This window comes from Mauremys mutica, chromosome 2, assembly GCF_020497125.1.
Source record: "Mauremys mutica isolate MM-2020 ecotype Southern chromosome 2, ASM2049712v1, whole genome shotgun sequence".
In the NCBI taxonomy this organism is placed as follows: Eukaryota; Metazoa; Chordata; order Testudines; family Geoemydidae; genus Mauremys; species Mauremys mutica.
In genome coordinates this window covers 219,256,821-219,270,490 of record NC_059073.1, presented here as the reverse complement: position 1 = coordinate 219,270,490, position 13,670 = coordinate 219,256,821, and the positions used below count along the sequence as shown (strand labels likewise).

The window sequence follows — 13,670 nt, the reverse complement described above, 5'->3', positions numbered from 1 at the left end:
AAATGCACACGTTCCTGAGAGAAGTGAGTAATATCTATTAAAAATACTGCTGGAAAAACAGTGATCAGCCAAAAAAGAATACAAACTAGCTAATATGTTTTGCTAGGTGCATTTTGTGATTGTATAAGATTAACATCCTCGATAACCTGAAAGAAGTTTTTTAAATAATATACTGTTTGTGTGTATTTTTTTTAACCATAGCACAAATGATTTCCTGTAGAAAATGGGGGTCCCATTATTGGTCATCCTATGTTTGTTGAATTAGGCCTTAGGAAATTTTTTTGTAAGAAACAAAAATATGCAAAAAGCAGTAAGGCCCAAATCTGCAAAGGGACTTTGACATTTGCTGAGCATTGTGGTGCCTAGAAAATTGCAAGAACACTGTGATCCACAAAGCCTGAGTTAGGTGCCTAGACTGCTGTACAATGAATCGAGAGAGATAGGCACCTTAGAACAAGATCTGTAAAATCAGCACGTTTGTTGGGGAGCTGCCTAAGCAGTTAAGCAATAAAGATGCCAATTGGAGGGGAATGTGCTAAGCTTCATCCCTCTCAGAGATAGAAGCTGGTTGGCCGGGGCCCCCGAAGCGCTGATGGGTGGCTCTCCCTGGGGGTGCTGGCCCGGGCAGCAGCGCATATGCCCAGAGGCAGAAGCACAGGCATCTACAGGGTTAGGCAGCAGCTATGGGGCATTTTGCAGATCAGTGATGCCTAAAAATGGGATGCACGTGCTTTAAAATGAGACTTAAGGTGTGATCCATGATCGTTCTTAGGTGCCTAGTGCCTATTTTAAAAGCTGCCAGAAACTAACACACTTTTGGCAAGTAGATAATGCTGTACTCTTATCAGGTGTTTTTGGTCTCTTCCTCAATGTTTTTGTTCTTGGTATGTTGCCAATAATTAGGTCCATGTTAAAATGGGGTTCAGACAATTACTTGTTAAACCTATATCACAATTATTTATTGATATAACTTTTCTAGGTAATAAATTTTGAATAAAGTGATGACTAGACACAAAAATACATTTTGTACCCCAAGAAAGAGAAGCTGATAATGAAATTTAATTGGCTAAACAGATTTTTAAAGTGGTTGCTGTATTAGCATTTGATTGTTGGTATTAATGTAATCAATCGTAGTTTGTGCAACTTGAGGCATTAGATAACTGAGTTGCTGCAGCTTGTAGAATGTTGTCAAAACTAGAAGTATAAAGAACTATCTGAAACCTTGATATTCAGCTGGTAACATTTATAAAAGGATAACAATATAGGGTGACCAGATGTCCCATTTTTATAGGGACAGTCCTGTTCTTTGGGACTTTTTTTCTTGTATGGGGCCTATTTTACACACACACACACACACACACACACACACACACACACACACACACCGTTTTTTCACAGTTGCTATCTGGTCACCCTATAGAAACAGATCTAGAACTATTCTGTTAATGCTGCTTGAAATGTTTGTTGGGCAATGCTGACCTCCAGTGGTGGTAGATGCTAATCACAGGTTGTTATATCTTAGAGATATATTCCAGGACTAAGTACAGTACTTATTTAAAAGCCACTATGGATGTAGACGCCGTCTGCACCAACATTCCACACAGAGATGGACTACAAGCCGTCAGAAACAGTATCCCCAATAATGTTACGACAAACCTGGTGGCTGAATTTTGTGACTTTGTCCTCACCCACAACTATTTCACATTTGGGGACAATATATACCTTCAAGTCAGTAGCACTATCATGGACACCTGCATGGCCCCACAGTATGCCAACATTTTTATGGCTGACTTAGAACAATGCTTCCTCAGCTCTCGTCCCCTAACGCCCCTACTCGCTCTACATTGATGACATCTTCATCATCTGGACCCATGGAAAAGAAGCCCTTGAGGAATTTCACCATGACTTCAACAATTTCCATCCCACCATTAACCTCAGCCTGGAGCAGTCCACACAAGAGATCCACTTCCTGGACACTACAGTGCTAAGAAACGATGGTCACATAAACAGCACCCTATACTGGAAACCTGCTGACCGCTATACTTACCTACATGACTCCAGCTTTCATCCAGACCACATCACACAATCCAAGTGATTTTATGGACTCAATCCTGCACCATTGAAGTCAGTGGGAGCGTGGCCACTTAATTGCATTAGAGCAGGAACAAACCTGATGGAAGTGAAACCGTGGCAAAACTATCTGATTTTTCTGCATTTTTCCCAATTGTATAAATATGCAATAGGCAGGAGAACATCATCTTGTCCCATTTCTCCCTGTTAGGTGACTTGCAGGGGAATCTGAGTGGTGTGGAACAGGGAAGAAATCAAAATTCTTTTCTTTTAAAATATAAGAAATTTAGGTCCAGATTCTGGCCCTGCTGAAATCAATTATTTACCATTGTGAAGAACTTAAAATTATATTCTTCTCTATACTTGAGGTTTTATAATTTATGGGCAACTCACAAAAATGTATAAATGGAAGAAATCTCAATATAAGAAATGTCACTTCACTGATATTGCTACTATAACAAAACGTACATTTGTGCACTATAGCTAATAAGCTAGTATTCAAACACAGTTACTAACATTCACCGTAATGCTGTCTCCCATTATTTCTGTGCAGGAATGTCAGTCTATCTCCTTTTCCCTATTCTGGCAAATATCACACATCAGCCTACTCAGGTTTTAGTCTCTTCAGTTCCATAAAATACTTTGAGAATTTTATTCCTTTCCATTATTTTAATTATTGCCAGGCGTGACTTCAATTACGTTCCATTTCCCTGCCTCCTCCGCTCTCTCCCCTCCCCATCCCCCAATTTTATTGAAAGGAGTAATTCAGAAAGAAATGAACCATCTCTTCAATAGCTACAAAATCACATTAACTCATGCCTTCTTTAAAGGATGTTTGTGCCCATATTTCTACTACACAACATCCAGTCCAATACATCTCTTAATTAGAGCTCTTTATTGTTGCATAAAAGAGATGGGCAATGCCTTTTCCACTGTACAGTGTTGACTCAAAGGTCCTTAGGGATGTTTGCTTGAAAACTACATTTCTAAAATGTGTGTGTGTGTTCTAAATCTGTATGATGGTTTTTTCCCTCTACAATCTTTACAGGTGCTAGGGCTGCTGGTATGGACACTGATCGCTGGAACAGAGTATTTCCTGTATCCTGCCTTCGGCTGGGTGATGTTTGTAGCCGTATTTTACTGGGTTCTTACGGTCTTCTTTTTAATCATCTACATGACAATGACCTACACTAGGATTCCCCAGGTGCCATGGACCACGATGGTAAGTATGCACAATCTTTGTTGTTGCTGCGTTTGTTTGGGGTTTTTTTATTGTTTACTTTGTGCAAGAGAGAAGAAGACATTCATGTACTCCATAATTGTAGTTAAGGAACTATAATGTGCTTTCACACTTCCTTTTTTATTTATAATTAACATCTATCCATGTTCCTGACACTGGCTGTTGTCACATAATTCATCTAAAGCTTGGTCTACTGCAAAACCCCTTTCCTCACACCCAGACTAGGTAGGGTGTACCTTGGAGATCCTTCTATCTTCATTTTCATTTCTTTCCATTCCTAGACTGCAACACCCACTTTCTCACTCAAAAGACCGGAGGAGCAAATTCACTGTGAAGTTATTGCTACTCTTACTATGTGGACTAACCAGCAGGAATATCCATATTGTGTAGTACACTGTCAGGCTTTATTTGCCCAACCATCATGGTTCCTTTAACTCATTTCCTTTTAGTCATTGGTCTATCCAATGTCTTATTTTCCAAGAATGGAAATGTGTACCTGTTACACATGCTATAATACAATGTGGCTCTTTGTCCCCCTGTAGTGGCTAGACCCCATATGGAGTTTTGACTCTGGCCTCTGAGCTAATGGACCTGGCTCTGTAGGTAAGCCATAAAGGACTCTTGTTGAATCATCTATAGGGCTTGAACCTAGAACCTCTGGATCTGAAAGCCTGAGCCTGCACTTTTTTGAGCTAAAGGACCAAGTGATGGACTCAGAGGCAGCAGCAGACTCATAAACGCATATATGGTCTAGCCACTAGAGGGGGACATAGTGCTGCAGTGTATTTGTGTGAACTATTTTAAATTGCATGCCAGTCCAACCTTCTCTCATTAAATCCTTTCTATTAGTAGTTTATCCTGTTCACAGTAAATCTTGGGCAGGTAGCAATTAAAAATCTGAACGCTGCTGTAATTCCTGGGTAACTGAAATCCAGATCCTAGTTTGAGCAATCCCTAGTAGAAATGGCAGTATATTTGTTACAGTCAAGACTTCCATAACAAAGACACTTTAAGGAAAACAAAAAAAACCTAGACGCCTTTGTTACCTCAACCAGCTGCTACTCACCATGACTCTATCATGAAGTATTATAATTTATTGTAGTATGTGTCTAATATATTATTTTTATACTTAAAGATCATTAAACGGTTTTAAACCATTTTATTGTAATATAAAGGATATTTTACTTTCACATGACAAACTTGCTATTAATTAAAATATTGTGTGCCATGACTATTAAAATGTTAAGAGTTAGAGTATTACTTTTTGCCATGACTTTCCTGTGTGTTGCCATGAGAAATAGCTTGCTGTAGCAATACTGGTCTGTAGAACTAGGATTATGTACAAATAGTTTTTATATTTTCAAGTTTCATGAGCAGCACTTGCCTTTACAATTATAACACTGTTACAGTACTGCTGTAAAATAATCCAACATTTTAGTATCTTGATGTGTTTAGAGGTTTTATTTTTTAAATTACATTTGGCATGAATGTAGTCAAAGGTAAGACAGCTGCCATCAATTTGGATCATTTTGATCACTGCCTCCATTAGTTTTATCTATTAGCAGCAGAATCAGGCAAGGTAGTAGCTTACTGATCTCTGATATGTCAAGTTGTCTACCACCTAGATGTCTCCACTTGTTTATAGAGCCAAGTGTTCGTTGCTGTGAGAAGTTTTCAACCTGCTTTACAGATAAGATTGTTTAGGTGTAGACCAAAATGGCAGCCCACCTCCATGACAGAAGAACTTCAGAGGGAAGAAGTAGGGGCAGGGGACACATGCAAATACTTGGAGTCCCCCTTGTTTTGCACAGTGGTACTAGAAGAGCTTTGTGATATGACCTATGAATTAATTAGACTAGGGGTCGGCAACCTTTCAGAAGTGGTGTGCCGAGTCTTCATTTATTCACTCTGATTAAAGTTTGGCGTGCCAGTAATACATTTTAACGTTTTTAGAAGGTCTCTTTCTATAAGTCTATAATATATAACTAAGCTCTTGTTGTATATAAAGTAAATAAGGTTTTTAAAATGTTTAAGAAGCTTCATTTAAAATTAAATTTAAAATGCAGATCCCCCTAGACTGGTGACCAGTTCCTGGGCAGTGTGAGTGCCACTGAAAATCAGCTTGTGTGCCGCCTTTGGCACTCGTGCCATAGGTTGCCTACCCCTGAATTAGACCCATGCCATTTGTGGTTGGTCAGAAGAAATACAGTCCTGGGTCTGCTTCCAGTGTAAATTGTTAATGCCTTCCTTTGGGAGGGCAAGATGCCAGCATATCTCAAATTAGATGGGTTTCTATACTCCAGAAATTGTCTCCTGAGGGGATTGTTAGCCCAAAGACACATTTATTTTATGCAGTGTCCAAACTTTAATATGGATTCCTATTTCATAAATTAATTCATTGCAGGGTAAGTACATCACCTAACCATATAAGATGCAGTTACTTTACTGCAAATTAACCAAAAGACACCTGCTCCAAAATTGTGTGTGTGTCTTCACCAAGAATAATGAATGGAAGATTTTAAACTGTGGTGAATTTGGATTTAAGAAGCAGGTGGTAACTTGAACCCTTTGTTTTGGATATACATTGGCAATAGAGGTACAGTAAACTAAACTTGCTTTCAGCTCCATTCTTTCCCACAATGTTATCTCCCAAAGCAACACTTTACAAAAATGATGTTCTTCTTTCCTTTATACATGACAAGATACTGCAGGGATTTGCAGTTTTCTAGGATAATTGGGTCTCTTTGGAGGGAAAAACAAAAAACTAACAAACCAGCTTTGAAGACTTGGAAATAAAGGGCCACTTCATGAAATTCCACCTGAGCTGATGACTCATGGGATCCAGTCATTAAATTGCTACCTTGATACTGTATTCGTGCAAACTGAAAGCTTCTGAATAAGACAAGCACTAAAACAAAGACGATAATATGTCTCTGACCCGGTACGGCCTTTCTTATGTTCTTACACATTTTAATTTTATCCTGACTAATTACATTCATTTAATCCTAAATCCTGGGCCCCAGGGCTCCACCTGAGTGGCCAGGCTGGGCTCTCTGCTTAAATGTGTGGATAAGTGCTGCTTCCCCATCACCCCATGGAATGGCAGCAGACATTCTGCAGCTGTGACTTGTACTGCAATTCTGAGGCTGCAGTAGCTTTTGTGAATTCTGCCAGGGTCAATGACTGACTGACTGGTGAATTAAGTAGCCTCTGCCCTCTCCCCAGCCCCTATGACAACATACAGGGAGCTGCAATGGAGTTGGGCTCCACAGTGTGCAGGGGCGCCCATGTAATATTGTGCTCACACAAACACTCAGCCATTGGAGCCACACCAGATGTATCTGGGGACATCTTTGAATGTGGTTTAGGGGACAGGATGTTCACAATAACATCTTAAAATGCAAATGTACGGCCTAAAAGTCAATGGGAGTTGGGTGCACTCGGGATTGGTTCTGAAGTGACTGCTTGGAACTCCTGCTATTATGAATTTACATAGAGTACATCATAATAATTCCAATCCAATGTATCCTCAATCAGTTAATTAGAAGGACAATATATAGATTGTAAAAGGGCATGTTCATTAGCCTTGTATAAGTAGTGTTTTCTTACAGGGCTTAACTTCCTCTAGTAGTGATCTTGAAATACTGAGTACTTAAATGATGACAAATTTAAAAACACCCCCACTCTTTTTTTTCCTCTCAGTCTGAAGTAACTTCCCCTGCTTAGTCTCTTGCTCTGTGAATCGGAAGTTACTGTGGGCTCTGTGGGTAGAGCAAAGTAGCACACTTTGTTTTTATGGTGAGGAAGTGTCTAGGCTGCTACCTTTCTAAAACCTAGCTAGCCAATCTAGGAGTGTGAGGAGGAGTACAGCCCAAAAGGGATCTCCCTTCTGTCCAGGGGCAGCCCTAGACTAGCTGCCAGCAACTGGCGCCCTAGGCGAACCCTGCAATCGGAGCCCCCACCCCCAAGACCCAAGGGCAGATCTAGGCTGAGGTTTTTGATAAACTGGGAAACATTTTGCCCCTTTTTTTCCTTTGAATGTTTTTTTTAAGTGTTTTTAAACAGAGGCGTAGTTATTCGGTTTGTCCATCCGTCCAACCAATGTTCCTGAGATCAGATAAAATAAAGACACGAAATTTTCAGAATAGAGTTGTAATGACAGCTAGATGATATTTCAGTCCAATTTCAAATAAAAATGCATTAAAAATGTTAGATGATTTTGGATTTGTAATAAAAATAATTATTACACTATCCTGCTTTAACGGCTATTACCACCACATCCAATATAGAAAGAAATAAGAAAACTCTTCAATGAACTTTAACCTGTATTTACAAAACGCTCTGAATAAAAAACTCTGTTGCTCTTAAAACGTGACTAGTCACTAGTTCTTTTAGATCCAGTTTTCCAGCGAGTTCATGCTCTATTAACATTGTGGGAAGTCCAACAAGTCTCTCTTGCACCATTGTTGAACACAGATATGTTTTTATCACTTTTTTAACTTTGAGTCGCTACGTTCCCCCCTAGCTATGGAAACTGGCAAAGTTAAAAGAATGTGTAGAACTATAAAAATGTTTGGAAAACTGTCTGAGAGTTTATTTTCACAAACAAACTTCAGTATTTCTTCAGGAGTTGAATGTTTCCTAACTTGTCTTGAAAAAGCCTGAAGCTTGCTACACAAATCTGTAGCATCAGTGTCTTTTGAATTTTCATGAGTCAATGCCAACCCCAGTTTTATACAAAATTCTCTTATCTGTTTTGCTGTTTTCTTTTGCAAGCTGTGGATATCATTTAGAAAGCCAAATACTGACTCTAGCTGCTGCGTCTGTTGAAATCTTTCATCAACCAAGTGACTAGCAGTATCAAGGACTGCGAAGTAGAAATTCACTTTGAACCGTTGTTTTGGGTTCTGAATGGATGTGTCTTGTCTTTCATACGAAAACTGCTGTTTCTTTTGCAGAATACGAACTGGCTCTGGTTCAAATTCTGTCGGAAAGTCTATTTCTTCAGCATGCTCGAGAGAATCTACCAGTGTTCTTTCAAACCCTTCATAACTTCTGAATTCCTCCAGAATATTTTTAGTTTGCTGCAGTTTTTGAATAGCAGAATGTATGTTCAAGTTCTTTTCCTGAAGCTGCTTAATGGTGAGGTTAATCTCGAAAAGGATATTATACCACAAAATGAGTGAAGTCACAAATTTGAACTTGGAAAGGCCATTTGCAAGAGCTTCTGCATCTGAACATGCCATATTGCCAGATAATCCAGTAAAGATAGTATCAGAAATTTCAATTAGGGCATCATAAATGTTTCCAAGTTGATAGCAAAGAGGCTTCAAAGTATCAATGCGACTCTCCCATCTTGTCTGACTACGTGGTTTTACAGTTAGAGAATTCACATGATGAGTCAGAATCTCCCAACAGCATGTTGAGCCTGAGAAAAAACACATTGCACCAGGTCAAAGAAACTTGCCTTCTAGCAGCATCATTGACAACCAAATTCAGAGAATGCGTAGTGCAAGGAACGAAAAAGGCCCTAGGATTGATTTCCATCATTCTCCTTTGCACACCACTGTATTTACCGTTCATATTACTCCCATTATCATAGCCTTGGCCTTGTAAATTTTCAACAGATAATGACATTGTTTCAAGCTCTTGTAGAATAGTTTGTCATAAATTCTCCAGTCATCTCCTTCAGTGGTATGAAACCCAAAAAATGTTCCTTTATGAGCACTTCAACATTATCTTCATCTGTAGACTTTTCCATATCCACAAAACAAATGATCGTCCTCATTTGTTCAACATGACTCACATCTGGTGTACAGTCCAGTATTATTGAAAAGTATTTTGCAGAATGGGCAGCTTCTACAATTTTCTTTTTAATGGCATTTGCTAGGATTTGAATCAGTTCATCTGCATATTTTTTTCCTAAGTAATGAACCTGTGTTTCATGATCAGTTATTTTACGTAGATGCTCCTTCATGACTGGATCAAACAAAGCTAGGTATTCAACAAATTTTACAAGATTTCCATAACCTGGAGTGTATAATTTTTTTCATTTCTACCATGGCCACGGAATGCTAAATTTTGCCCACTGAGAACTCTCACTAAAGCAATCAGACACTCTCTAATATTTGTTGCCAATATTCTTCTTTTTCTTTGATCACACACAAATTTTCTTCGATTAGTTTTTTCCTTTTTTCAATCGTAGTTCAAGTTCTTTCAAATTTTGAAAACATTCCAAATGTTCTATACTTCTTTCATGTGAAGAGAGAATTGAAGATATGTTTTCCCAGTCCTTAGAATCATTTTGAGTAAGTGATGTACCAATTGCTTGATTTCTAAACAACTTGCAGCAAAAGCAAAACACAGTCCTTTTGACACTGAATATTGTAACCAGTTTCAATGAATTTCTTCCCCATTAATGAGTTTCCTCTTGTAATGCTGAGCAGAGAACTTTCTTTTATTTCCATCCTTAGGGAAGGGAAATTCATGAACTTGTTCGGGTCCATGTTCCACAAGAATTTGCCGCACACTGTCATCAGATCTGGGCCATGAATATGGGTCCCCATACTGTAACTTGTTTTTAGCTTCCTCATCCTTTCTTCCTTCTACTTCATTTACTTCAATTTCTGCATGTATCTCTGAAGGTGAATAAATTTTCTCCACTTCCATATCAGTCTGATGCTGTGAGCTGCCTTCATCTAGAAATAAGTTTCCATCATCTTGAGTTTCCAAACTGCTTTTTTTTTGTGTGGATGTGAGCTATCCTCATCTCAAAGTAAAATTCCTTCATCTGGATGCTGTGAACTGCTTCATCTTTATTTGGATTAAAGAGAAGATATTTCAGGAAGGATCTCTACTGTTTTGCTTGGGCCTTTTCCTTCTCGGCCTTTCATTTACAATATTCAGCTCCTGAGGGTTTTCTTTTTCCTCTTTCTGCCATGGGGTATTTGAATATTATGTACTGTGCTCCCAACTGCAAGCATTATAGTATTAAGGATGACTGACACACCCACCACATGGTTGGCGATTTAAACCACATTGCAGCCATCCCAACACGTCTTTTTACTGCTTAAAGGTTCAATGATTAGTAACATACACTCCCCTATTAAAACAGTTACAGCATTTACACGCAAACAAAATTACCTTTTTCAACATTATAACCTGACACTGGTTGTTTGGAAAGTAATCCACTTCCTCACGGTTACCCGCTTGGAGTGTGACATCATCACTTTCGTAGTCTATTAAGCATTAATGCTGTTACTTTTGTTTTATGGACCTTATTTATTACATGTGAACCAGATATAACAAAGAAAAGTTCATAATTATACAGCCCGATAATAACACTAAGGTTTAATAACGCTTAAAGATATTCACTCATGTTTTGGATTTATAATTCTGAAAGATGTTGTTCTTTATTCTTTGGCACCAAAAAACACAATTTTCCACAGTATTCACTCAATTCTTAACCATCTACCTGCGACGAATGCTAAAATGACCATTTGACATGTATCCTCTTGTGATATCTTTGCGCCACATGAATTTCCAGCTATGCGACCTTGATGTATATTCGAGTTAGGTGTCACTAGCATTGCAGATCTTGCCACTGGCAGATGTGTTTAATTGTGGCTGAGTTATTGCATATCAAAAGTGTGGATTGGGGCATCTTGACCCTCCGTCGCAAACTGAAAAAGTTTTTGTTAAAATCTTATTTATTTTTGCAGTAAATAAAAGATTTGGCATATTAATTCTCAGAAATGTAGAGAAATTAATTACAATTCATATTTCCTCCATACGTGCATGGGAATTGAAATGACAGCTTTATTTGTATTTTTTTCATCTTTCATTTTTTTTAATTTGTGGTTTTTTTCCCTCGAATTTGGCACCCCATTTAACTTTGCACCCTAGGCGACCGCCTAGTTTGCCTGTATGGACGGGCCGCCTCTGCTTCTGTGACCGGAAAGGGGGCCAGAGTGCATGATGGGAAACTTCATCTTGGAAGAGTGACTCCCTTCCCTACCTGACCTCCCCAAAAATGGAGGAGCATAAAACTGCAAGCATTCTGACTGTGGTTAATTCATATGCAGAACTTTCTTCATGTTTAGAAACTTAATCAAGTGGCTTTTGTTTTTGGTTTTTTTGGTGTATTGGTATTTGTATTTCTGTTGCCTAAAATATTGATATAATAAAGTCTAATTCTGCCTTCATTTTCACTGTTGGAAATCCACGGACTCCACTGTCTTTAATGGTGTTACTCTGGATTTATTATGATGTAAAGGAAAGCAGATTTTGGCTCAATAGTTGTATTAAAGTACATAAAATTTGGCTGTGTTCTTACTAATATCCAGAGTTACAAGGTGAAACAATTAAGATTACATTCAAATGTTGTTTATATTAAGTTTCATGAGCAGCACTTGCCATTATAGTTATAACGCTGTTGGGTCATTTTAATTACAGCAGTAGTAAGGATAATTGGGAATTGTATTTCAGCTACATGGTGTGGGGGTGTTCACACAAGAGGCCAACTTCTCCTCATAATTGCACCAGTGCACTCCCCCTGAATTCAGTAGAGTTTTCAGATCTAACTGAGAGGAGAATTTTTCCCTGTAGTTGTAGAGCATGGCAAGTAAAAGTATGTACTCAATATCAAATGTTTTTTAATCTTTTTTTGTTGTTGTTGTTCTTCCTGTCCTGGCCTAGGGTCTGTGCTTTAATGGAAGTGCCTTTATTTTGTACCTCATTGCTGCCATTGTAGATGCATCTTCAGTTACCAATGAGCAGAACAGCCACAATTACAACAGCTGGGCAGCTTCTTCAGTGAGTTATTTTAAAAAAATAATTTAAAAACTAATATATTCTATGTATGACAACGTTACATCGAGAATGGAATTTTCAAAAGTGTGAGCTGAAATGGGAATATCCTGTTTTAGGTTTTGTAAATCTACAGAATGGTGATGGTGCATGATGCACCGTAATTCAGAGGAAGAGAATATGAAAATTTAGACCATTAGTTAAGTTACATTAGTGATATTGAGTGTCTGTTTTTTGGGTACCCAACTTAAAGATGCCTTCAAGTGGCTTGATTTTCAGAGAGGTGTTCAGCATGTTCTGAAAATCAGATCTCTTCAAGGTGATTTAAGGCAGGTGCCCAAAATCACTGGTCATTTCTGAAATTGTTGGCCATAGATAGGAAGACAATGTTTGCAAATCCAAAACAGTCAGTAGATTTGGAAGTTCTCCTTGGGCCTGATCCTGAGCCCACTGAAGTCAGTAAAAAGACCACCAATCATTTGGTGAGACTTAGGTCATGACCCGTTGGCTGCTATGATGCCCCTAATCTGATTCTTTTATATGGAGCAGCTCCAAATTACAACTACTTTATAGGTTATTCGTGCAGCTTCAGGTGGCTCTCTAACCTGATCTGCTATCAGACAGTCACAATTCCTGTCTTGTGTGGTTTTTAAATGCAGTGATCAAAATAGAGACTTTGACACCAGCTCTACTGTGTTCTTGCAACTGGAGGACGACGGGCAGCGCATAATGGAGGTTGGGGGAGGCTAAGTTTCCCCTATCTCAGTGGTTCCCAAACTGGGGTTCACAAAATGTTACAGGGAGTTCTTGGGGGGGGAAACATTCCCTAATGGTGGACAGAGCTGTCCCTAGGAACCCCGGGCAGGACGGGGCCAGCAGCCCAGAGCCCCTGGACTTCCAAGAGTTAAACAGATCAAAGCAAGCATATCTATCACACTGAGGAGATTTAAACTTCAAGACTCCTTATCAGAAATGGAAAGGGAGGTGGATATTTTTTGATCTTTTTTAAAATTAAATAGACAGCTAGTATTGTTTTAAAAATTATTATGAAGAACAAATTTAAGCTTTGTTGTAACGTGTTGTTTGTCTGGACTGCTCAAGACCTGAATGCTTGTGTAGGAGGAACTTTTTGAGTTGGCTTCTTAAATACCTTCCTGCTGTTTCACATCTGATACTCCTTGATGAAACATAGGAGCCTTGTCTTATAACAGGCTTATTCAAAGTGATATAAGCTATGAAAGTGAGATCTTGGAAGAGTGTTGCCATTTTCATAATGTGATAAAAATACTGTAATGATAAATAGTAATTAATAATAAATAGTGTGTAATAAGCATGTCATAAAAACAACTTTTATATTTCCAAGATCACTGCTTTTGATAATTTACACTCTGGTAAAAGAGAAAAATCTCTGGAAATATTCATTTTTAGGAGGTGGTTCATGAGACTTGACATTTTAGTGAAAGAGGTTCATAGGACAGTGGTTCCCAAACTTTAACAACCTATCTCATAGAGCTGGAAGGGACCCTGAAAGGTCAGAGTCCAGCCCCCTGCT

General features: G+C 38.6%; 1 protein-coding gene across 1 annotated transcript in view; it reads left to right on the top strand.

Annotated features, from left to right (window-relative positions):
• Nucleotides 1-13,670, top strand: part of CMTM8 (CKLF like MARVEL transmembrane domain containing 8) — a 47,237-nt gene that overhangs the window by 30,680 nt on the left and 2,887 nt on the right. Inside the window, exons 2-3 of the mRNA XM_045006931.1 lie at nt 3,119-3,292; nt 12,008-12,124. Of these exons, the coding sequence (XP_044862866.1) occupies nt 3,119-3,292; nt 12,008-12,124 (291 nt within the window). The remainder of the gene's footprint in view (nt 1-3,118; nt 3,293-12,007; nt 12,125-13,670) is intronic.